The following is a 22,492-nucleotide window of genomic DNA, read 5'->3' on the forward strand; positions in this document are numbered from 1 at the left end:
AGTGATTTCTAAGGCCTCTGAGGACCAAAACTTTTCACCACAATAGTAACATTTGCCTTTTCTTGCTAGAATTCTCTCATGTGCACAATGGAATTTTCCAGAGGCTGTGGGACTTGTGATGTCATATAGTGTTAACACAGAGACAGAAAAGATGTTGTCTTCTATTCAGTTAGACACTAAGGGACTGGTGAAGATTTCTAAGTGTCACTCTGGGACTGGAGAGATGACTCAGCAGTTAAGAGCAGCGGTTGTTCTACCAGAGTACCAGAGTATGGTTCCCAGCACCCATGTTAGGCAGTTCACAGCTGCCCTTATCTCCAGCTCCAGGAGGGATCTATTGTCCTCTCCTGGCCCCTATGGGCACTGCACTCACACGTACCATACACCCATACATACCTGTAAGTAAAAATATAAAATTGTAATTTATGAAAAAATTTATATGAAATATAAAATTTTAAGTGTTTCTCTTACACACGAGGCTCTTGGAAAATACAGTGATTTTTCATAAAACAATAATGCCTGACATCAAGTGAGTTTTTAATTGCTAGTTTAAGTTATCAATACTGTCTTACTTTGAATTCTGTCCCTGCAAAAAAATATTCTGATTAATGGAATTTGGAGGGGAAAGGGTTAAACTCAACACTTAAAAGTCAGAATCTATCACTGAGGGAAGTCAAGCCAGGGACTCCAGGCAGGAGCAGAAGCAGGAACCATGGAAAAGGGATGCTCAGCTCTACCTGCCTAGGAATAGTGCCTCCCACAGTGGACTCACACATCACTTATCAAGACTTTCTCTGACGGACATGGCCACAAGCCAATCTGATCTGTGTAGTCCCTCAGACAGTCGCTGATCAAGACTTCTTCAGATAACTCTGGGCTGTGCCAAACCGACAACTGAAAATTATTTGGACGAATACATAAAACTTCTTGGTTGTCATCCCCCTGTAGACAGATATTAAGCCATAAACAAAAGCTCTTTAGGGTCTCCAGTCACTATTAAGAGTGTAAAGAGGGTCTTGAGAGATAACTCAGGGTTAAGATGTGTTTCAAAAAGAATATTTTACTTTGATTTTTTTTTCTTTTGAGATAATCTCTTTCCTCTGTCGCTCAGGCTGGCAAACTGTTTCAGGCTCCCAAGTGCTAGGATTACAGTTGTGAACTATCACGAGGAGAATCATAGTAAGCTATCTGAAGACAAAGTTTCTAACCAGGAAATCAACAAACTTTTAATTTAATCTCAAGTCCAAAACACCCTAAGTCATCTAAAATTTCAAAATGTTACAGGTTATCCCAGCAGATTCATTCGAAGCACCTAATGTTGCATTTTGAATTTAAAATGTGGGCAAAACTTAAGCAGTTTCTCTTGCTATTTAGCAGATCTTTCATTGCCAAGTGTTGTTGTTAGCTGTTTGCAACCTCAAGCTGCTTTGAGAATAAACCCAATCTGCCCCAGAGGTATCCAATAGTCTTCACTTGACCTAGAGCTTACGAGCCTTTTAAGAATTGCCTGATCTTTGGGCCATGTAAGAAGAGAACACTAAGAGCTACCCTACTTTGAGGCAATGAGACCATGGTTCAGTGAGTGCTTTGGTGGTCCTGTAGGCATAAGGTTACAATCTCCATGGTTTGTGGTCCAGCTCCAGCTGAGGTTAGTCCTTGTGGGACTCTAGGCCAAGCTGGCAGCAGGGATGCAGTAAATATTTTCTTAAAGTATTTTTTGTTAACTTTCTCTCAGATATTACATCCAGACTGTAGTTTCCTCTCCTTCCTCCCCAGTCCCGTGTCTTGGCTTCCCCTCCTCCTTTCAGAAAAGGGGAAACCTCCCCGGAGATATCAACCAAACATGGTGTATCAAGTTAGTCCAGTAAATATTATCAGCGGACTCCAACATCAAATCCACAAGCAGCTGGTCTCCATAAACACGTGCCTGTCCAGGTCACCTGACTCCAGCTTACAGACTTCGCGCATGCTCCAGAAGGCACGAGGCTCCCACGTGCATGCAGGGCCTGGCCCCACTCTCTTGCGTGGCACAAGCTGATTGGATGGCCTCAGTGAGGGGTGGGGGTAGAGGCTTCTGGAACGGTCGTTGGCCTGCTGAGCAGGGCAGCGCTCATAAGGCTTTGCCACCATTGGAGTCGGGCAGTTGAGGCAGCGCTTAGGCACCGAGGATGTTGCGCAAGCTCACGGTCGACCAGATAAATGACTGGTTCACCATCGGCAAGACGGTGACCAATGTGGAGCTTCTGGGCTTGCCACCCGCCTTCCCTGCGGAGGCGCCCCGGGAGGAGGTACAGCGCTCGGAGGAGGTCCCCAATGAGGATCCTACGGCCCAGGCCCAGGTTCCAGTTAAGGCCACAGCACCGGCCAGACCAGCTTCAACCTCCGGGAGGTAGGGAGTCCAGGAGGGCATCAGGAGGGTCCTTCAAGAGCTCTCAGTAAATAGGTCCTCTCCTATGTTTTGTTTTGTTTGCAAGAAGCCGAGCAACCTAAGCATTTCGTAATTTGTTTATTATAATTTGCAGCCTGGGTTTTTTTGTTTTTGTTTTTGTTTGTTTTGAAAGAGTCCAGTGTTGCCCAGTCTGGCCTCAACTTACACCTCTGTGGATAACTTTGAATTCTTCAGCCTCTGGCTTCTACTTCCTCAAGTCCTGAGATTACAGGGTTACATCTGCAACCCCAAGTTCATAGACTGCTTTAAAAATTTCATTGTAAGGGTGCAATGTGTGTGTGTGTGTGTGTGTGTGTGTGTGTGTGTACACCTGTGCCAGGATACTTTGTTAGAGTAGGCGCTTGTACCATGTCGGCTCCTGGGGATTGAACTCAGGTGGTCAGGATTGCTGGTAAGTGCAATCAGTTTAGGCATCTCACTGATTCAGACTCTGCCTACCCTCTTTTCTAAAGGTTGATTTTTATTTATGTGTTTGTGTGGGGAGGGAGACTTTCTAGTGCTGGAGTTGGAGGTCATTGTGTGCCATGTGACCTGGGTGCTGAGAATGGAACTCGGGTCCTCTGCCAACCATCACCACACAGTCCTACAGCCTGATGATCTCTGTGACCCATCTGGACTTCTCAGACCCTGAGTTTTGAAGTTAGTCATAGGTTGCCAGGAACTTTGCGCAGAGTCACCAAAATACCCTCTTCCCTTCTGCACTGGCCCCCGTCATTACCATACACACATCGGTGTGGATTTGAGCACGTGATGGTGCACATCCGTTCCCCTCCTGGTGTCACTGGCAGTGAAAATCACTCTGCGCCACCTGTTTTCACTGTTCCTTAACTTTCAACAACTGATGGTTTTTGTTGCTTGTTTGCTTCCCTTCTCCAGCAAGTCATGTGTCGGAACCACACAGCCTGTCGCCCCCTGACATTGGCTGCTTCCACCTAGTAATGTGAAGTTGAAGTTCTGTACGTTTATGGCGCTTTTAGCATAGACTGAGAGCCCACTGGCTGAATGTAACATACTTACTTCTCTACTGACACACGTCTGGGTTGTTCCCAAGTCCTGGCAGTTATGACTGAAGCTTCTGTAGACGTCTGTGTGAAGGTTTTTGTGAAGATGTAAGTTTTCAGTACCTTTGTACATTTTAGTAGATCAGTAGCGAGGAGTTTGAATGCTGGCATCTTGTTCAGTTTTATTATTTTACGTTTATGCATCTGCGGGTATAAGGCGTATGTGTGTAGGTGTCCATAGAGGCCAACAGAGGGAGCCAGATCCCTGGAACTGGGAGGTGCAGGCAGTTATAAGCTGCCCAGTGTGGGTGCTGGGAACTGAACTCATTCGTTGGAAGAGTGGTAAGTACTTTTAACCACCAAGCCATCTCTCCAGTTTCCTTAACCTCTCACCTCTCACTCTCTTTGGGTTAAGTAGCTGCCTTCACTTACATCTGAAAGTGGTGGAAATCAGGCTGGAGGAGACCTTCTGTTTACCAGAGACCTGGCTGTTCGTGAGAAGAGCTCCAGCTTGGGGCCTCTCTGCTCTCACCCCATCCAGTGCCCTCTGAGGTTGAGGAGCCCTTTGTTGTCAATAAAAATTATTTTGAGGCAGTGTTTTACTATTTTGCATAATTGCTCTTTAACTGAGCCTAAATGATCCTCCTGCCTTAACCCTCTAGGCACTGGGGTCACAGGTCTGCACCCCCAATTCAAATGACTCTTTAATTTTTAAAAGTTAATTTATTATTCTGTATTTCTGTGATATATAGGTGTGTGTGTGCACACGCGTGTGCATATGCAAGTTACAGTGTGCATGTGGAGGTCAAAGGCGACATCTGGGAGTCACTTCTTGCCTTCTACCTTGTGACTCAGTTTCTCTGGTTTCTCTTTGCTCCATGTTAGCTGGATGGAGATCCCCTAGACAGGCCTCCTGGCTCTGCCTCACCTCACCGTGGCCTGCTGGGTACAGATGAGTGCCACCTTATTGGGCATTTCATCTGGGATCCAAGGATGGGACTTGGATCATGAGGCTTGTGTGGCAAGTGCTCTTCCTTCTGAGCCATCTTGCTGGTAGTGTTTTAAAAGTGTTTCTTGTTAGCATTCGGTCCCCTGTAGCATCAAGTGCAACCTGTACAGCTTTGGTCTTTGTGCTTTTTGGAGGCACCCAGGGGACATAGAGGGGCCACTTTGTTTATATTTTTTACTTTATTTCTTTGAATTACTCTGGTAAATGACTTTGTTCCATAGCCTCTACTTAAGGGACTGCAACCAATTTAGGCTTCCCTAAATGTAATGTTTTAATTCATTTATTTTGATATAGAAATGAAATATTTGTTGACCTTGTCAGAAACTAAGCTTACAGATTCAACTGTCATTTTAACTGCTAAGAAGCAAAATAAAACTCTTCAATTCTTTTATGGACTAAGAGTTGTTAAATCAAAAGTAAATTTACAGAGCAGTGAAATGAGAAAAGGTAAGCATGCCGCTGCAGAGTTTGGCTTGGCATTTGCAGAATTACTGCGGGAGATCGCTAGAATTGTTTGAATTTACCTACCTATCGAGCTACTGGCCATGCTTTTCTGAGTAGTGCTAGTGGGGACGGCACTTCCCTACAGTGCCTTCCTGGACTCTGAACACACACACACACACACCCAGTACAGTGTTCCTGGCATGTAGTGGTCACTCAGATCGAATGCAGCTATGTTATTTAATCCTTACAGCAACATCTTAATGTTATTGGACTTTTATCAGTTGATCATCTGATTGATGACTGTGTAAAGGAAAAAATGGGTTTAGTTGGCAGAGTGACGTGCCTAATTTCCTGTGGCAAGTAGTCCTGTCGGGCAGAGTGACTTTGCACAGTCACTCTGTGTGCCGCAACCTGTGAATGTGCAGTGGTCTGTGGACAGATGTATGTGTATGAGTCTTTGCACCATGTGTGTGCCTGGTGCCCAGGGAGGCCAGGAGGAGCCGTTGGATTCCATGGAGCTAGAGTTATAACTGGGTGTACGCCACTGAGTGGCTGATGGGAAAAACCTGGGACCTCTGAACCATCTGTACAGTCTTGGGAAAAGGGATTTTTCTGGCATAGTTAAGATTTGTTTTTTTACATTTGCTTACTGTGGGTATGCATGCATCCACACGCTTGCAGGTGTATTCGTGTGGTATGTGTACCACAACATGCATGTGGAGGCCAGAGGTACCGTACAGGACTCAGTTCTCTCCTTCTATTATTATGTCGGTTCTGGGGATTCAGTTCAGGTTTTCAGGACGTGAAAGCAGGCATCTTTACCTTCTGAGCCATCTTGTTGGCCACAAACTTTTTTTTTTTAATTGGTACTTGAATAAAGCAAATTATCCTCCATGATATGAGTGTGCCATTGACAGATGGCCATGGGACTGGTGGCTTTTCTAGGTCTCTAGCCTGTTTGCCTGGCTGTAGTTATTAAACTTGCCCTTTGATGGCTGTATGAACTGAGTCCTATGTTTCTCTAAGAATTCCCATTGTATCAAGGGAATTGTGTTTAGACTGGTAGTCAAGGAGAGGTGAGAATGACAGTTGTATATTTTATTTTATTTTATTTTATTTTAGGTAAATATACGGTATTCCTTCCCCAGCCTCCCAAGTTCTGGGATTAAAGGCCTGAGTCCTCAGGGCTGGACAAGTGTTTTCTTTTAAGCCCGAGGATTGAACCTAGTTCCTCATGTATGCTAGCTAAGAACAAAGCTGAGCCCCAGCTCAGCCCTTGTGTGTGTTCTTATGGTAGAGGCGCCTGCTTCATAGCAGAATCAGAGACAGGGTGCGAGTGAGTACCAGGTGGTCATGGGTGACACAAAGGTTTCTGACCAAGCCAAAAGGAAAAGAAACCTTTGAAAGAACTGGTATGAGGAAGATACCACGGATTTGATTTGGATACAAAAACTTTGACATGCCTATTAGCCATGAACGGAGTGAGTCTGGTTGAAAGAAGTCGGGCCACAGCTATACTTGTGAGGGTCAGGATTCTGAGCCCAGTGTGACAAGAACACTAAGCCTGTGGATGGTAGGTCTCAGTGGGGAAGGTAGAGCCGGAGCACACAGCTCTACAGCTTGATCTCAGTGGCAGAGGCTGAGAGGTTGGTAAGATGGACTGAGAAAAAAAGAGATTTTTTTGGTGGTGGGTGTGGAAGGATCAGGAAGCCATGGAGTGAGACCCCCTCTGCCCTGCCCATGCATCTCTGCACCCTGCCCATGCATCTCTACACCCTGCCCATGCATCTCTGCACCCTGCCCATGCATCTCTGCACCCTGCCCATGCATCTCTGCACCCTGCCCATGCATCTCTGCACCCTGCCCATGCATCTCTGCACCCTGCCCATGCATCTCTGCACCCTGCCCATGCATCTCTGCACCCTGCCCATGCATCTCTTTGTGTATTTCGGGATTCGTCTATGTGTTGTTTTCAACAGAGTTGCTTGCCAAGGGTAGAGTTATCACCGAGTTCCTGCATTCACTGCAGCCTCTGACATGCAGTAGACTCTCAGGGAGCTGAATGAATGAAATGCCTACTGGTCCCCAGGGATCAAGTGGTTTTGCTACAGCAGTTCTTTATTCTAGACTGGAGAGTTGCTCCCATGTAAAGTGGGAACATGGCTCCTCCAAGGTGTGGTTGAAGAGAGGTTTTTATTGTAGATAGGAGGGAGAGTGCAGGCAGAGGCATCTGGAAGAGTCCAGAGCAGGGAGAGAAAGTAGGAGACTGAACATGGCCAGCAGAGGAGAGAGGAGCAGGCCACGTGAGGAGTGAGGGAGAAGAACCTGGAGGAAGACAAGGGAGAGAGCCTTGAGAGCGAGAGCTGAAGGGGTGGGGTCAGATGGAGACAAGAAGCAGGGCAGGGGAAGCCATGATCTGGGGGAGTTGGGGCAGGGCATTGGGAGAGAAGAGCTGAGGAGAGCCACAGGTACTGAGTGAGCCTGGTGGCCAGCATGCACTTTGGTATGCTAATGGGCACCCCAGGCAGCCATTTGTTCCTTCTGACATATGAGGAGTGGCTCCTTTGGGAGAGGGAAATGAGTGCAGCAGTTGGCAGCAGGGCTTGCTTGGGACATGAGGACCTGACAGCTCTCTGATCCACCCCTGCTCTGACTGACTCAGTTACATATGAAGATGGTGGAAAGATAGACCTCACTCTCCGGGGATACAGCTGACTCCCTCCAGGCTGTTTTTGAGGATATGTAAGTGTACAGTTAATATGAGTGAGAATGAGAATTACCCTGGCAACTTGCTGTGTGTGTTTGCAGAGTGAGAAAGTGGCTAGTGTTCACGAGTTACCATCCTGGAAGAAGCTGTGTCTCTTGCTTACGTTACTGCAAGAACCTTCCGTCTTTGGCCTGGCTCCTCTTGATTTTCTGTTTCTAGCACCTAGAGGGATGTCTGGCATGAGGCCAATGCTCAGTTACTATTTATAGAATGAACACATTCTCACACCAACACTCACACCTAAGGTTGAATATACAAGTGACTGTCGGTAGCTATGTTGCTATTGGACAGAACTGGAGTGCGTAATTATGGCCTTCCTGTGATCTGCTGCTGCTGCTGCTGGCTGTAGTGTCGTTTTCTATGCTGAAGGTTCTAGCTGTACTCTTTGCTGGCAGCATCTGCATCTGCTCTGCTGTATGGATTGCTTCCCTCTTGGGTTTCCCTGTGCTGGCTTCCTGTTACCAGGGCCTGTTCACATGTCTGCTTAGAGAAGATCCTGCGATCTCCATGGCTTCTTCCTCTGCCTTCCTCCTAATTTCTCTCCTTAGTTTTGTCCTTTTCCTTTCTCCAAGCACTGCCTCTTACTCCCTTTTTTTGTTATTTGTGTTAACCAAAGGCCAGTCATCTTTGTTCTTGTGTGTTTCTGCCTTTAATCTGTCCCCGTCCCGAGGCAACCCAAGCAATTATGCGACCCTGGCTTGTATACCTGGGTGGGCGGTAGTCCTGCAGCCACTGACATAGAACATGGAGCTGTTGAAGAAATTGAAGGTTGTGCTGTGTGCGTGTGTTTGAGACACAGTTTTAGTCTGTGTTTGTGTGCATGCTATGGTACATGTGTAGAGGCGTGTGCACATGTGGAAGCCAGTACAACTTGTAGGAGTCAGTTCTCTCTCTATTTTCTAGGTTCCAGGGATGAAACTCAGTTTGTCAAGCTTGGTGGCAAGTGCCATTACCGGCTGAGCCATTTCACCCTCCCCTTTTATATTTATAAACTTATTGAAGATAGTTTCTTACTCACCTAGCGCTTACCAAGTAGACTAGGCTGCCTCGCCAGCAACCCCAGGGATCCAGCCGCCTCTGGTTTTTGAGCTTATTGACCATGCTCAGCTGGTTTCTGTAGATTCTGGGTTTCAGATTCAGGATCCCAGGCTTGCATGGCAGCACTTCCCCAACGGAACTGTTTTCTTGCCCCCCACCCTTCGGATTTTATTCTTTGAGGAAACAAACAAACCTCCGGAGGCTTGGGTTGTGACCATGTTGATGTTGTGCTTCCTGTGAGCATGCAGGAGGACTTGTCAGATAGGCAACTGCTATGTGCACTGGGACTGCAGGAGGGAGCTGGGCTCGGGGTGTGACAGGCTGGGTGCGACTCCAGCTCTGCCACTGGCCTTGCATTTGGCCAGGCACTGAGCTTGTCTGATGGTTTGCTCCTTTGCCAAGTGAGAGTTGTATCTCAGATGTCCCAGGTTTGGGTTAATGAGAGGTAATGCACAGTGCCTAGAAGGTAGTGTTACTTTAGCATTGCTCGGTAGATGGGTCTGGCTGGTGATAACAACTTTAAAGGTCTGTTGTGTGCAGTGCTCTACAGCTCTTGTTCTGTGAGGAACTTATTTTCTCTATTCCCTAGCTAAAAATTTTAGTTACTGTGCCCATTGAAAATGTTCAATAAAATGTGCCTGAAGCACCTTACACACACACACACACACACACACACACACACACACACACACACACACACACTTAACCTCAATTCCTTTGCTAAATTTAGGTTTTGCAAACAGTTTGCGGTATAACAACCGGGATGTGTTTAGCCATGATTAGAGATGAGATTGTCGGCCGTTCCCGTGAGCTTCTGTGCTTTTAAATTGAAGGTCATGTTCATGCTCGCGGACCCTTTCCCTTGTTCCCGACAGGCGACATTATGTAATGGATGTGGGCTTCGTTTCAGTTGCATTGTAGGGAGAAGCTCACATTAATCATTTATTTTACACATCAGCTTTCTTAGAATAAAAGCCAAGATTAATTAAGTTTCACAAAGAATCCGTCATACTTCATATTAAATTTCTTTAGTTCTGTGACATATTTGAGGTATAAGAAACTTCAAACATTTAGACAGTATTTTAGTTAAAAGCATACTTTTCATTAAAATATTGAATATTTAGAGTGGTTAGAAAATAGTGCTGCTTAGAGAAGTTGGCGGTACAGGAATTTTGAGGAAACCCTGACATTGAAGCCAAGACACTTGGAGTCATGCCACTGTTTGTTCTCAGTGCTAAGGGTGACTCTGAGGTGGTCTTGCTAATTCCTCAGCTTGGTGGGTAATAGTATGGCAGGTTCCATACTCTGTGTGAACAGGGGGGAAACCTGTTCTTGGCATGTTTGTCTACATAGCTTGAAATCGTGGGTATCTCCTCTTTGTCTGGCCTCTCAGAGCTTTCACCTGGGAGCGCAGGGGTAGGGGGACCGGTGATGTCAGAGTCCCATAGGCCAGCATGGTGACCCCCTCTGGCAGGACTGCTGAGAAAGTCTTTCAGAACTTGCTTGAAGATGTAGACAATTTCCCAGGGAAGTACATCGTTTTCTGCCAAAAGTTCTCTAAATCTAAGGGGGGGGGGAGTTGTAGGGATGAGTATTTAGAAATTTTCTTGTACCCGATTTCCCAAATGAAGCTTACATATGTAACTGTGTCCAGAAAAGCATTATAATTAAGTAACAGGAAAAGCATTATAATTAAGCTTTCAGTGAAGAAACTTTGTAATTAAAGTAAATTTCTACCAGTAAGCTACCTAGAGGTACATAGGGTTTTGGGCATCGGTACACGGATTGAGTTTATATAATGAGGCAGCTTTTAGTCTGAATCTCACACACCACAAGACCATAAAGAACATAGTAGTCTACCTGCTGAGAACGGTTCCAGCTTGACAAGGTTGTACTTGTGAGCACAGAACTTCCAGTTGTCTTTGTTCGGTAGCTGGGATCATTGTGTGAGAAGTCTGGTAACTTCTCAGCCAGTTGTAGTCCACGCCTGTCTTTTTCACTTTCTGTTCATTTTCGATCTCATGTATTAATCTCTCGCGCTCCTTCAAATGCCATTTTAACTCCCGAAGCAGAGTCTTTGTCACTACCTCAGAGCCAGCGTAGCGTGTTTGTTTGTAGGAATAATTTCTTGGCCATTTCACCCAGCTAAAAAGTGGCATTTTTAGGCTGTGGAGATATGAAATGTTTACTTGCATAAAATTTTTATGGTTTTTAACAGTAAATATTTTTTACTATTGCCAGAAAAGTACATGAATTTTTCCACTGGTAAAACATGCAGGTCAAAATAAGATTAGAGTGTGGATTAAAGTCTTTCAATTTCTAACTAGGTCAGTGCTAAACCCAAGCTTTGAAAATACCTAAATAAAAACTAAGCAGAAATGAAATAAAATCAAAGATAATAATACAAACTGAGCAATTTCTGAAAATAACACTTGCTAATAGAAGTTTTTAGGGGGGTCTTGAAACATCACCAACTTGAAAAGTGCTGTCCACAGCACACGTGTGACTCACTCTTAGTACAGAAAACGCAAGCTTACCTGCCGAGCCAGGGGTCTGTTGCGGGAGTGTTGCCAGAGTTTGCCCAAGTTGGGGATGAAGCTGTTTCTCTCAGATGGGTCTCACTCTCTGGGGGTGTCCTCCAGGGAAGGAATGTCTCCTCATTTACCCACTGGAACTGTGTTTGAAACAAACAACTTTCTGTGTTAGGAATGGGGATCTGTTGTCTTCATTTGGAGATATATATATATATAAAACCTTTCATCTTCATGAGTTATATAATTGTCTACCTTTTGAATGTAGCTTATTTTCTTTGGAAAGGATGCTGGCAGCTACGGATGCTGGTCCCAAATGCATGCTGCAGCATCTGTAGGAGTGGAGTGAAAAAAAAGCAAGCGTCTGAGGCACCACAGATGCTCCTAGCTGAGGAAGAGTGCCGCGTGGTGTGATGCTCTGCTGTGCATAGCTGTGGGTCACAGGTCCTGCCGTATTTTTATGCCTGTAGAGCTCTAAAAATAACCACACTGCTGCTTTTCATCTTCAGCTTAACTTTGAGGCAGTTTGGAAGCCAGGTCACTGTCCCTTCTAATGAAAGCAGGAAAAATAGATCAGACTTGACTATATGCAAAACATGCACTCTGTGGAAGCTCACTGCCACCAAGTAAACTGGGCAGAGCCTGCTGGCGTCAGTCATGTGTGGGGCAAGTGAGCTTTCATTTACTGCTCATAACATAGCAAACCCTTGCACTGGAGCAGGTGGACATGCTAGGGGACACTGAAGCTGATAGGGGACACTAGCTGATAATCAGTGTGCATTTGATTGTCTCTGTTCAAGGTGGTAAGATGGCGATGAGTTATCGGTGAGAGTGGAGACCTGAAGGAGAACCAAGGTAGAAATAGAACTATACTACATAAAGTCAGGTGGTAGTACTACATTCCAGCAATCTCCACTTGGGATATGGAAGAAGGAGTGCCAGAAGTTCAGGGTCACCCATGACTGTGTATAGAGCTCAAGTCTCAAATGTGCAGATGAAACATTATAACCCCTGCTTAGGTGAGCACGTCTGTGCCTTGGACTTTGTTGTACATTTTCTGTCCAGATGCCTGTGTGAAACAGTGGCTAGAGCATAAAAGGTCCTTTGCGTCTTAGTTTCCTGCTAAGTGATGACATTATGTAGCTTTTCCTTTTATAACTATTTCTTCTGTTGCTTTTCTTCCCAATAAACCAAGAATAATAGACATTTTCCCCATCAGACCTGTGTGCCATGTGTGATCAAGAGTGACATGTGTGGTCATGCTGTAGTTCCTGTTATGACCGGGAAAGGCCAGATGTCAGGCTTCATTATCCTCAGTGAGCCGCGTTCACATTACACTGCCTGCAGTAGTGGGAGAAAGGAGGGAGTGACGTTTATTGTGACAAGGTGTCCTTCCAAATTAAAGTTGAAGCTGTACCAGTCACGCCACTTTCCCTGTGAAGAGCGTTGTGACTCTTCAGCCTCTCCTCCCTCGAACGTGGAAACTGAAATATCACATATATTGGAGAACAGGCCTGGTTTCCACTCAGGTCCTCTGCAGTCTTACTTACTTGTGCATCTCCAGCTCGCCTATCAATCCACTGCAGTGCCGAGCATACCAGTGCTGCTCTCCTGGGCTCTCAGTACATAGCCCTGGCTGTCCTGGAACTCACGATGTAGACCAAGCTGATGTCAGACTTGGAGATCCACCTGCCTCTGCCTCTTGAGTGCTGGGATTAAAGCCACCACACTGACCCTCCCACCCCCACTCTAGATTGAGATAACTGACTACCCAAATGCTTATTCTGTCTCTTAGTTTGTAGCTGCTGTCCAATCAGGCTTTGTTTGTTATTGTTGTTTGTTTGTTCAACTCATTTCTTTTTCTTCAACACTTTTTCCTGGATCCTACTCTTGTTCTCTTGTTTGAACTTATTCTAGTTCCCTCTTCACAATCCTTAAGTGCTTTCTGATTCATCTCGACTATGTCTCTTATATATTTGCTCAGTCGCTCAACAGATGTTCACTGATGTCTCTTGTGGTGTGGAGGCTTGGGACCTGGGGTGACTCAGTTCACTAGACAGACCCACTTCCTGCTTTCATGGGGCTGCCCTCCTAAGGGAAAGATGAATGTGTGTGAATAAGATAATTATAAGTTGTCTTGTGTTATTTAGCATTCATGTCCTGCTTCCTTCAAGTCAAATGAGCGGATCAGGCAAGGACTTTCTAGCTGGGATAATTCCTCTGAACAGGGATTTATTTGTTAGTTCTTGAGTCAGGGTCTCACTGGGTAGCCCCGGCTGGCCTTAGATGCACTGCACTCCTGCCACAGCCTCTTAGGTAGATTACTGGCCTAAGCAGCTGGCCTTTGAGCAGACTTCAGTGGCCTTAGAGGACTTCTTGAGCCTTCTCTTGGTTCCTCGGCTTATTGGACATCTGTCCAGCTGCTACAATTGCTGCTTGTGGCTTTAGTTGCCACCTCAGTCCACACGAGGACTGGCCTTTGAACTCACTGCACACACATGTTATCTAGTGCTTGGTGTGTGCTACTTACATTACATTTCATTTTTCTCCTTTCTCATGAAATTGTTAAGATTGAAGTAGAGACCAAATACCATTTTCTTTAACTATCTCTCCTACTACCATGTAGTTAGAGAACATATTTGTAGGTAAGATAAGGCACTTCCCTTTTAAAGTTAATTTTTGCTGTTTATTGGGGTAAAACCAGATTAGTGTGAGTTTATCAACTATGCAGTAAATTTAGTAAATGGGTCGCCTCTGATGTATTGGAACCTTATTAGCTATTGTGTATGGAAGGCTTGAAACAACCCAGTCATTCTCTGTGTGCTGGTTGTCTTGTTTACTTGATATTTTTTCTTTTTTTCTTTTGTGGTGGATAGACTGTTGAACACTTTTACAGGTTTTAACTATGAATATTGTGAAAAGTTACTGTTTTATCATGGCATTCTTTTACTTTTTATTTTTGGATTTAAAAATACTTTTATTATGGTTAAACTATACATACGTGTGTGTGTGTGTGTGTGTGTGTGTGAGATATGTGTACCTGAGTGTCCATGGCCAAGCAGGACGGCGGCTTCAGGCACGCCTGAACCTGAGTTACAGGCAGTCGAGAGCTCTTCAGTGAGGATGCTGGCCGCTGAGCTGGGTTCATCCTCTCAGGAGCAGTGTGTTCTCTTCACTTCTCAACCGTCTTGCTTTCACTGTCTTTTTGTTTTGTTTTGCTCTTTTTTCTTTTGAGACAGTCTTGTAGTTCAGGCTGGTCTGGAACTTACTATGGAGGCCACGCTGGCTTGAACTTGAGCTCCTTCTGCCTCAGCTTCCCGAGTGCTGAGATCACAGACTTCCCTGGAAAGCTCTGCTCTCTATCCTGAGTCAGCGGGTGCTTTGTTTCTGGGGTGGCATTGTCACAAGCCCCTAGCTTAGCTTGCTGTGCTGTCTGTGACAATTGTCTGAGACAATGCCTTCCAAGTGGCAGGTGCTCTATGAGGGTTTGCGTATTGAATGGGCTCTTGTATGCTTGCTTGCGCTCGTGGCTTTGTGTGTGCAGGTTTGCAGGGTTCCAGGGAAGATGGTGAGGCTGTAGGTGGAGCATGCTTTAGTCTCTGCAGGTTGTCCTGTGTCAGCATGGATGGTCAGGTCACTCACCTCCTCATCCCCTGGGAGGATTGACTTGTTCTTTTTGTCAGCTTTGTTTGTTTATTTGTTTGTTTGTTTGTTTATGGTTTTTTTTCGAGACAGGGTTTCTCTGTGTAGCCCTGGCTGTCCTGGAATTCACTCTGTAGACCAGGCTGGCCTTGAACTCAGAAATCTACCTGCCTCTGCCTCCTGAGTGCTGGGATTAAAGGGCGTGTGCTACCATGCCTGGCAGCTTAGTTTATTTTTAAAAAAATCAATTCATGTTGCTTTTTAAATTTTATTTTTATTTGTATGCATATGGGTGAATTGCTTTTATGATGTAAGTCTGCACCAGTTTTGTGCCTTGTGCTTGTGGAGATCAGAAGAGGGCATCAGATCCCCCAAACTGGAGTTATGAGTGTTTGTGAGCCATCATGCGTGTGGGTGCTAGGAACTGAAGCCTGCCCCTCTGGAAGAGCGGCAGGTCTCTTCCCTACCCGCTGTGCCCTCTTTCCAGTACCACAGCTCTCAGTGTTTCAGTCCATCTCTATCTGGTAACTGAATTTGAGCATTTAAAATTGTTAGTGACTATCTGTGTTTCCTCTGACTTCCATAAAATAACTGCTCAGAAACTTCGTGCAGAAACGTGGTGACTTTGTAACTCTTCTTTGCAGGTCACTCAGTCAGAGGAGCTCAGAAATGGAGTATATTAACAAATACAGACAACTTGAAGAACAAGAACTTGATATTTATGGCCAGGATCAGCCACCCAGTGGACCAGGTACGCAGGTTTCCTTAAATACCTAGTATATGATGCATCAATAGTTCATGCATTAAAAGCTCATCTTTCCAAACATTTAATAAATACAGTATTTTGGTCAAAGTTAAAAAAAAATCTTACATGGCTTCTTAATTAAAAATGGGGGGGGATGAGTGTATAGTAGATTATAAAGTGTTAGTTTTTTATCTTAAATATAGAGCCAGAATATCCTGTTCTTCGAAGATTGATTTATTACTATTTAATAATTACTATTAAATAATTAAATAATTACTATTTAATTCCTTACTATTAATTGAGAAAGTTTAACATGTTCTTAGCTGGGTGTGGTGGTACTCACGCCATCCCAGGACTGACAAGGCTGAGGTGCATGCTCAGGCTTTGAACCTTTGCCTTTGAGCCAGTCGGGTCTGCAAATCCAGTCCCAGGGTACCCAGGGAGTCCCCCAGCTCTAAAGACAAACCAGCATAACTTAGGAAGGGACTGAGAAGATAGTGCAGTTGGTAAAGTGTCTGCTGCACACAAACAAGGGTCTGAGTTTGGGTCTCACTCACCCACATAGAAGGTTGGTATTGTGGCGTGCACTTGTGGTCCCAAGGCAGGGAGAGCAGGGGCTGGCAGACCCCAGCAGCATACTGCATAGAAGATAGATGAGCTCCAGTCCGTGTGAGAGACTCTGTCTTGCAAACCAAGATGGGGAGCAATTGAGGAGACACATGGCGTAGATCTCTGTGACCATATGCACTCATGATCACACATAAACACACCCACAAGAGCACATGAATGCACATACCACACATACATCACACACAGAAAGAGTAACAAGAACACATGAATGTAAATTTACCACATCACATACATACACAAAGACTAACAAGAACACATGAATGTACATATAACACACAAATGCAAAAACTAGACTTTTATTAAAAACAGAATTTTAAAGAGTAGAAATGTATGAAATAAAAAGTAAAAGATTTTTTAAGAAATGTTTTTTGAGACAGGGTTTCACTCTGTAGTTCTGGCTGGCCTAAAATTGCCTATGTAGGTCAGACTGGTCTAAAAGACACAGATCCACTCGCCGCTGCTTCCTGAGTTGGGTGGACTTGCTGATGCACGGCTGCTAAATGGATTGTTCTCTGTTGGCAGGGTGCACTGCTAAGTGCCTGGGCTAAGTTGCTGCAGTTGTTTTATTTGTGCTGGGCCCTTTCCTGTGAAGGAGGCTCCTCTGAGATACTAGGCTGTCCCCACTCCTGCCCCACATACTTGCACTCCCATTGAAGGATTTATGGAAACATTTCCTTATTTGCTTTTAGCCTTTTTAATAATTAGAAAGTACAGTCTATGCCCAGTAGTTCTACATTAACCCCTAATCTTGGGATTTATATGAGCAGCTTGATAATATAGATTGCTATGTTCTGTTACTCCTGGAAATTCAGACATTACTTATGCAGTCTTTTCATTTAGTTTTGTGTTTTAACGTTTTTAGGTCGGTGTGATGGATTTTATTGCTTGTCATTTCATATTCACCACGAGGCAGAAGCAGCCCTTAGTGCCCTGTTGTGCATCCTTGCTCCAGTGGCAGCTTCTGCCGGTCTCATCTCCCCTTCAGTGCCTCTAAGAGGCTCCGCATCGCGTTTTCCTTTGAGTTGGATACTGTCCTAGCTGCATTTCTTTTGCTATGACATAACCCTTAGAAAAAGCAACACAGGGCAGGGCCGTTGCTATGGCTTTCCCTCGGGCTTCAGCCCTCAGCTGAGGGTATGAGGGTAGATGAGCTTTTCTAGCACGAATTCACTCCATGCACTTGGAGTGGAAAGGAGGAGCTGTGCTGGGTTTGCGTCTGTAACTCTGGCTGTGCAGCTCCTGTTGACTCTCGCCACCACGCTGGTCTCACGCTGCTGCTGTCCTTCACAGCTGTCCTTCGGGCTCCCACTGCATGATCCTTGGTTTTTTGAAGCCAAGCAAGTGATACAGAAACAGAAATCGCAGGATTTTGTTATCTCTTAGGCAATCAAGTGGCTCACAAGTGCAGAGAAATAGTCTCAATTATCTTTGAAACCAATCAGAGCTGCTCTGAGCAGCTCACACCTAAGGAGATGAGGGAAGGGACTTAACGAGCAGACATTCCTGATGAATGATCCCCAAAAGATAGATCTCTGGTAAAACCAAATCCAAATGCCATCTCTCCACTGCATAGAACTCTTAGAATTTCTTAGGAAGCCCAGTTAGTATGCTACTGATTTTAAAGTTATATTTTGAGGCAGTGTTCTTCAGCTAAGTACTTTCTATGTAACTTAATGTTTTCTAAGCAAGCTTATTGGTAATTTCATCTATATACTTAGGTATAAGAATACTTACCTATAATACTAGTGTTACAATTTATTATTTTATTTTTATTGTTTAAAGAGAAACCAAGGTAGGAAGCCAAGCCCCAGTCCTACCATAGGCACTGTTGGGAGCAGGAACACACAGTGCACTCAGCAGCCTGCCTGTCCCTACTGCTCAGCCAGCATCCTTCACTCAGATGCAGTTCAGGACAACCCTCCACTGACATGCCTGTGGCTAACCTGATCTAGGGTGAAGACTTCCTTCTCAGGTGGCAGGGTTGTGGCAGGGTGACATTAGAACCTCCTGTCACAGATGTGATCATTGCTGTGCTCATCAGAGCAGTTTGGATGCCCTGGAAACCTCACAAGGTCAGGTTGAGAGGAGAGACTCGTGGGTCTCTCCCCTCGTGACATCATTTCAAAGCTCTGTACCTTGGTGGTACTGGTCCTGCTTGTTATGGCTCTCAGAAGAAGTGACCTGGCACTTGGCTCCGGAACAAGGTGCAGAAAAGCAAAACCTGAGTGGAGTGGAGACTCCTTGAGAGGGACTGTGACTGTCTGCCTCCTGAGACTCCGTTTGAGCCTCCTCGCTGTGCTGGTGCGTGGCCCTCACTGAGGGACAGGACATGCAGCTGGGGCGGGGCTGAGTGCAACCCTGGTGTGGTGTCTTCCTCTGAGTAGTCTGGACAGCATGGCTCCATCACAGTGGCTGGCCCTAGGTGGCCCCCTTCCTATGGAAGGGGAGGCATTACAATGGGAACTAGACATGCTGAGAGTATGGCCTCTGATTTGGCAGGTAAATTGGCTCAAAGAGGAAGGAAGCAACCCCAGGTACTGATCTGATGGAGTGGGCAAACTCTGTTTCTGGGTAGAAGGCAGAGGGATGGGGTGGATGGGGTGGAGTGTCTCCTGTAGGTCAGGGTTTAGAAAGGACTTGGCTGCTCTTATTTCAGGAATGAAGGAGCTGGGTGTGGTGGTGCACGCCTTTAATCCCAGCACTTGGGAGGCAGAGTCGGAGGCGGAGGCAGAGGCAGAGGCAGGTGGATTTCTGAGTTCGAGGCCAGCCTGGTCTACAAAGTGGGTTCCAGTACAGCCAGGGCTACAGAGAAACCCTGTCTCGAAAAACCAAAAACCAAACAAAACAAAACAAAAAAACAACCCAAAAAAACAAACAACAACCCCCCCCAAAAAAAAGAGTTTAAAAAAAAAAAAAAAAAAAGGACTGGAGGAGTGGGAGCCCCTGTGTCTATGGATGTTTCTGTCTGCAAATGCCTACATGATAGCACAGCTCTTCCTAGCTTGGTGTCTGTTTACAAGGAGATCATGAGATTACCCTGACACTTCTGTTTCCAGACAAGGTATTATGTTTGTTTGTTTTTGTTTTTGTTTGTTTGTTTGTTTGAGACAGGGTTTCTCTGTGTAGCCCTGGCTGTCCTGGGACTCACTTTGTGGACCAGGCTGGCCTTGAACTCAGAAATCCACCTGCCTCTGCCTCCCAAGTGCTGGGATTAAAGGTGTGTACCACCACGCCCGGCTGTAAGATACTATGTTATATCCAGAATAGACATAATAGAATAATAGAATGCTTTTGTAAAATATTATTGAGTTTGCTGTGGCATTAGTGTTATTTCACTTGTAAGTATTCAAGAACTTGTTTCTATGTAGAAATTCCATACACTACATTAGAATAATCCTTCATATTTAAAAGTAAATGATTTCATAAAGATGGAAACTGACATTAACAGGGCAGGGCCTGGCTTCAGCATGCCACTTTTCATAGTATTTGCTTTTACCTGGCCACGTTCAGTTGTCCTAGATGGTGTCTTCAGGGAAACAGCAGAAGCCACAATGATCTCTTGTTATTAATGTGGAGGTATTTTAGCGTGTGATGTGTCTGTTGTGTGACTGTGCCTCTGTGTGTATGTCTGTGTGTGTTGTGTGAGTGTATACACTTGAGTGACAGTGTTCATGGAGACCAGAGGTGTCACTGTTCCCAGAGCTGGAGCTCTGGGTGGGTGTGAGCCAACTGATGTGAATCCTGGGAGCTGAGCAGGGAGTGAGGGTGGGGGGTGGGGGTAAGGTGGTGGGGTCCTCTGCCAGGGCAGCGTGAACCCTTAGCTCCTGGTGTGGGGATGTTTTTAGTGGTTGTTTCACCCCCTCTAAGTTTTTCTTCTGCTCCTGTAAGAGAACAGCCTCTGTGGTGTGCTGAGGAGACACAGGTCACCTCTGTGGCGTGCTGAGGAGACACAGGTCAGCTCTTTCAGCTGAGCTTGATTTTGAATACAGAGCATCCCCCTCCCCTTGGAGAAAGCAATACATTGTTATTTTGAAGATTTAGTTTTCTGTTTAGGGTATAAATCCAGTAATTTAGCTTAGTTTTTTTTTTTTTAAAGAATACAGATAGTATCTAGATTTTGTTTGTTTTTGCATTTATTTTTAGAGACCATCTCAACACGTAACTGGCTAGGCTAGCCTGAACTCATAGCAAACCACCTCTGCCTCCTGAGTACTGGGATTAAGGGCATGATAGTGTCTAGATCATATCTGCCTGGACAGGTTTTAGGTTTTAAGGTAAACTTTATGCTCTCTGTGGCAGCCAGGTGACAGTGAATTTCGCTGCAGAAGTTGGTTACATCCTGTGACCTCTGGACTTGTGTCAGATTTTAGCTTGTTTGATGATCCGAGGCAGAGAAGTGGGGAGATCAGCAGTGTCTGAGATTCCCGTTCTCCAACTTATAGGAAATATTTAACTAAGAAAATGGAAACTGAGAGCAGCATAGTCTGAAGTTGCAGTATTTCTATTTCTGTCCACTTCTGGACTTGTGTTTGTCACATGGAATCTGCTCGCTTGCCTTAAATCATGTTGACGATCTTCTTTTTATTTGGTTTATACAAAGCCATCAGCCACTCGGCTGTGAACATGTCTGCTCCCTGCTCTCCTGTCCACCCGGGGCAGTGTCAGTGAGAGCGAGGCTTGCTCTGGGCTGGGTCTGCTTTAGTCAGTGACCTAAAACTGTCAGGGGAGATCCGGTGCTACGTGAAGAAAGGCTGTGGTTTAGACACGGTGCCAGGGGCTTTGGGTTTTTTCCTTCTTGTAAATGTTCTCTCTTAAAGTAGCAACCTTCAAAATGGATGTAGTGAAGTCCAGTGAGTCTGACCATGCTGTCAGAGCAGCAAGACTCCTTTAGAGACACAGTGAACCAGACTCAAGGGTTCTTAGCAGAAATACAGACCTGCCTCCGTTTCCTGCTGTCCTGAGTCCTCCCCACTCTCCATCTGTGGATGCTTGTCCCTCAGCCTCTTTCTCACTTCTCCCCGGCTGCTTGCCTGTCCCTCCATCCCCTCTCTGTCCGTCCTCATAACGGTGGTGGCTTCTTTCTTCTGTGACCACAGGAAAGCAAGGACTCAGTCTTAGAATCTTGGGGACACAGGCGTCCCTGAGATCATAGTGGCATTTTCCAGCTCAGGTTCTCCTAGGATTGGAGGCCACTGCCTGGCCTGTGAGGGTGATGGGGTTCGGTTGTCTTCATCTTTCAAATAAAATAGTTTAACATAAAAAAAGCCTCAGGGAAAAGCAGTGTGTGGTAGCTCGTGCATGTAATTTCAGTATTCAGGAGATAGAGGCAGGAGAATGGGGTTCAAGGTCATCTTTAACTACATAGAGAGTTCAAGGCCAGTTTGGGCTACATGAGATCCAGTCTCAAAAATACAAAGCAAACATATCATACCTATCCCCAAACCAACCAACCAACCAAAATAACAACAACAAACATACCATACCCACCCCCAAACCAATCAAGGAACCAAAATAATAACAACAAACAAGCAAACCCAACCTGGCCCATGCCAGAAACTGGGAGCCATCGTGAGTGAAACTAAGTCCCAATGTGGAGAGACTTCATTTCTGTGAGCTTGTCAGTGTGTAGAGAAGGTGGTCGGAGGCCTGCACGGAGGAGGCCTAGGGATGTCTTAGGACGAGGACTGTTTCCCTGGAAGGAAGAGTTGGTCATTGACACATGTGACAGATCTGGATGTGCTGGCTCTGAACTTATGGACGAGCATGAATTCAGATGCAGGAAAGGCTGGGGTCAGGGGGAGAGCAGATGGGAGGATCAGGGTTTGAGATCTAATGTCACCCTCCAAAATTTAAATGTGTGCATATGTATGTATATAAAAGATGTGTGTGTGAGGCTTAGGGTTTGATTCCCAGCACCATAAAATTTTTAAAAAGTAACACTTTAGTCACGCATTGTTAGTCTCCCTGTGAAAGAAAGATTGAGGATGTGTCTTCATGGTGAGCCCAGGAAGCTGATGTGGGAGCGGGAAAGGATGAGGAAGAGAGAAAGGGGCCCCTGAGGCTGAGGCTCAGCCTCAGTGGAAGCGGGAGAGGAACATGTTCATCCGCAAAGGTGCTGTGCAGGGTCTCCAGGACCTTGTCCCTTGCCATGTGGTGACATGAGGCACTTTAGAATTGAAGGTTGGCCAGAGCAGGTGCACAGATTTACAAGGGAATGTTAAATAGGTAGGGTTGGA

The 22,492-nt window shown here is 45.4% G+C and overlaps 2 protein-coding genes across 10 annotated transcripts in view; one reads left to right on the forward strand and one right to left on the reverse strand.

Annotated features, from left to right (window-relative positions):
• The first annotated feature begins 2,014 nt into the window (after window positions 1-2,014).
• The window catches only part of Tdrd9 (tudor domain containing 9), a 97,367-nt gene continuing 76,889 nt past the window's right edge, over window positions 2,015-22,492 (forward strand). For 2 of the 8 annotated variants that reach the window (XM_006516316.3, XM_006516320.3), the window contains exons 1-2: window positions 2,022-2,389; window positions 15,526-15,632. In XM_006516316.3, the coding sequence (XP_006516379.1) occupies window positions 2,169-2,389; window positions 15,526-15,632 (328 nt within the window). In that variant the 5' untranslated portion in view covers window positions 2,022-2,168. Of the gene's footprint in view, window positions 2,390-7,576; window positions 7,646-15,525; window positions 15,633-22,492 lie in introns of those variants that run through there. The other 6 variants (XM_017315218.2, XR_381553.4, XR_003950089.1 and 3 more) reach the window with 6 other exon arrangements.
• On the reverse strand, window positions 9,718-11,844 carry Rd3l (retinal degeneration 3-like). 2 transcript variants are annotated; one of them, XM_006515764.2, is made up of 4 exons: window positions 11,495-11,844; window positions 11,246-11,382; window positions 10,569-10,874; window positions 9,718-10,271 (listed from the first exon to the last, which is right to left on the reverse strand). In XM_006515764.2, the coding sequence occupies exons 3-4, from the start codon at window positions 10,865-10,867 to the stop codon at window positions 9,977-9,979; spliced, it is 594 nt and encodes a 197-aa protein (XP_006515827.1). In that variant the 5' UTR covers window positions 10,868-10,874; window positions 11,246-11,382; window positions 11,495-11,844; the 3' UTR covers window positions 9,718-9,976. The 2 variants fall into 2 exon arrangements, with proteins under 2 accessions (XP_006515827.1, NP_001121157.1); NM_001127685.1 differs by lacking the exon at window positions 11,495-11,844 and having other exon boundaries at window positions 9,850-10,271; window positions 11,246-11,278.

The sequence above is a fragment of the Mus musculus genome, chromosome 12 (assembly GCF_000001635.26).
Source record: "Mus musculus strain C57BL/6J chromosome 12, GRCm38.p6 C57BL/6J".
Lineage (NCBI taxonomy): Eukaryota > Metazoa > Chordata > Mammalia > Rodentia > Muridae > Mus > Mus musculus.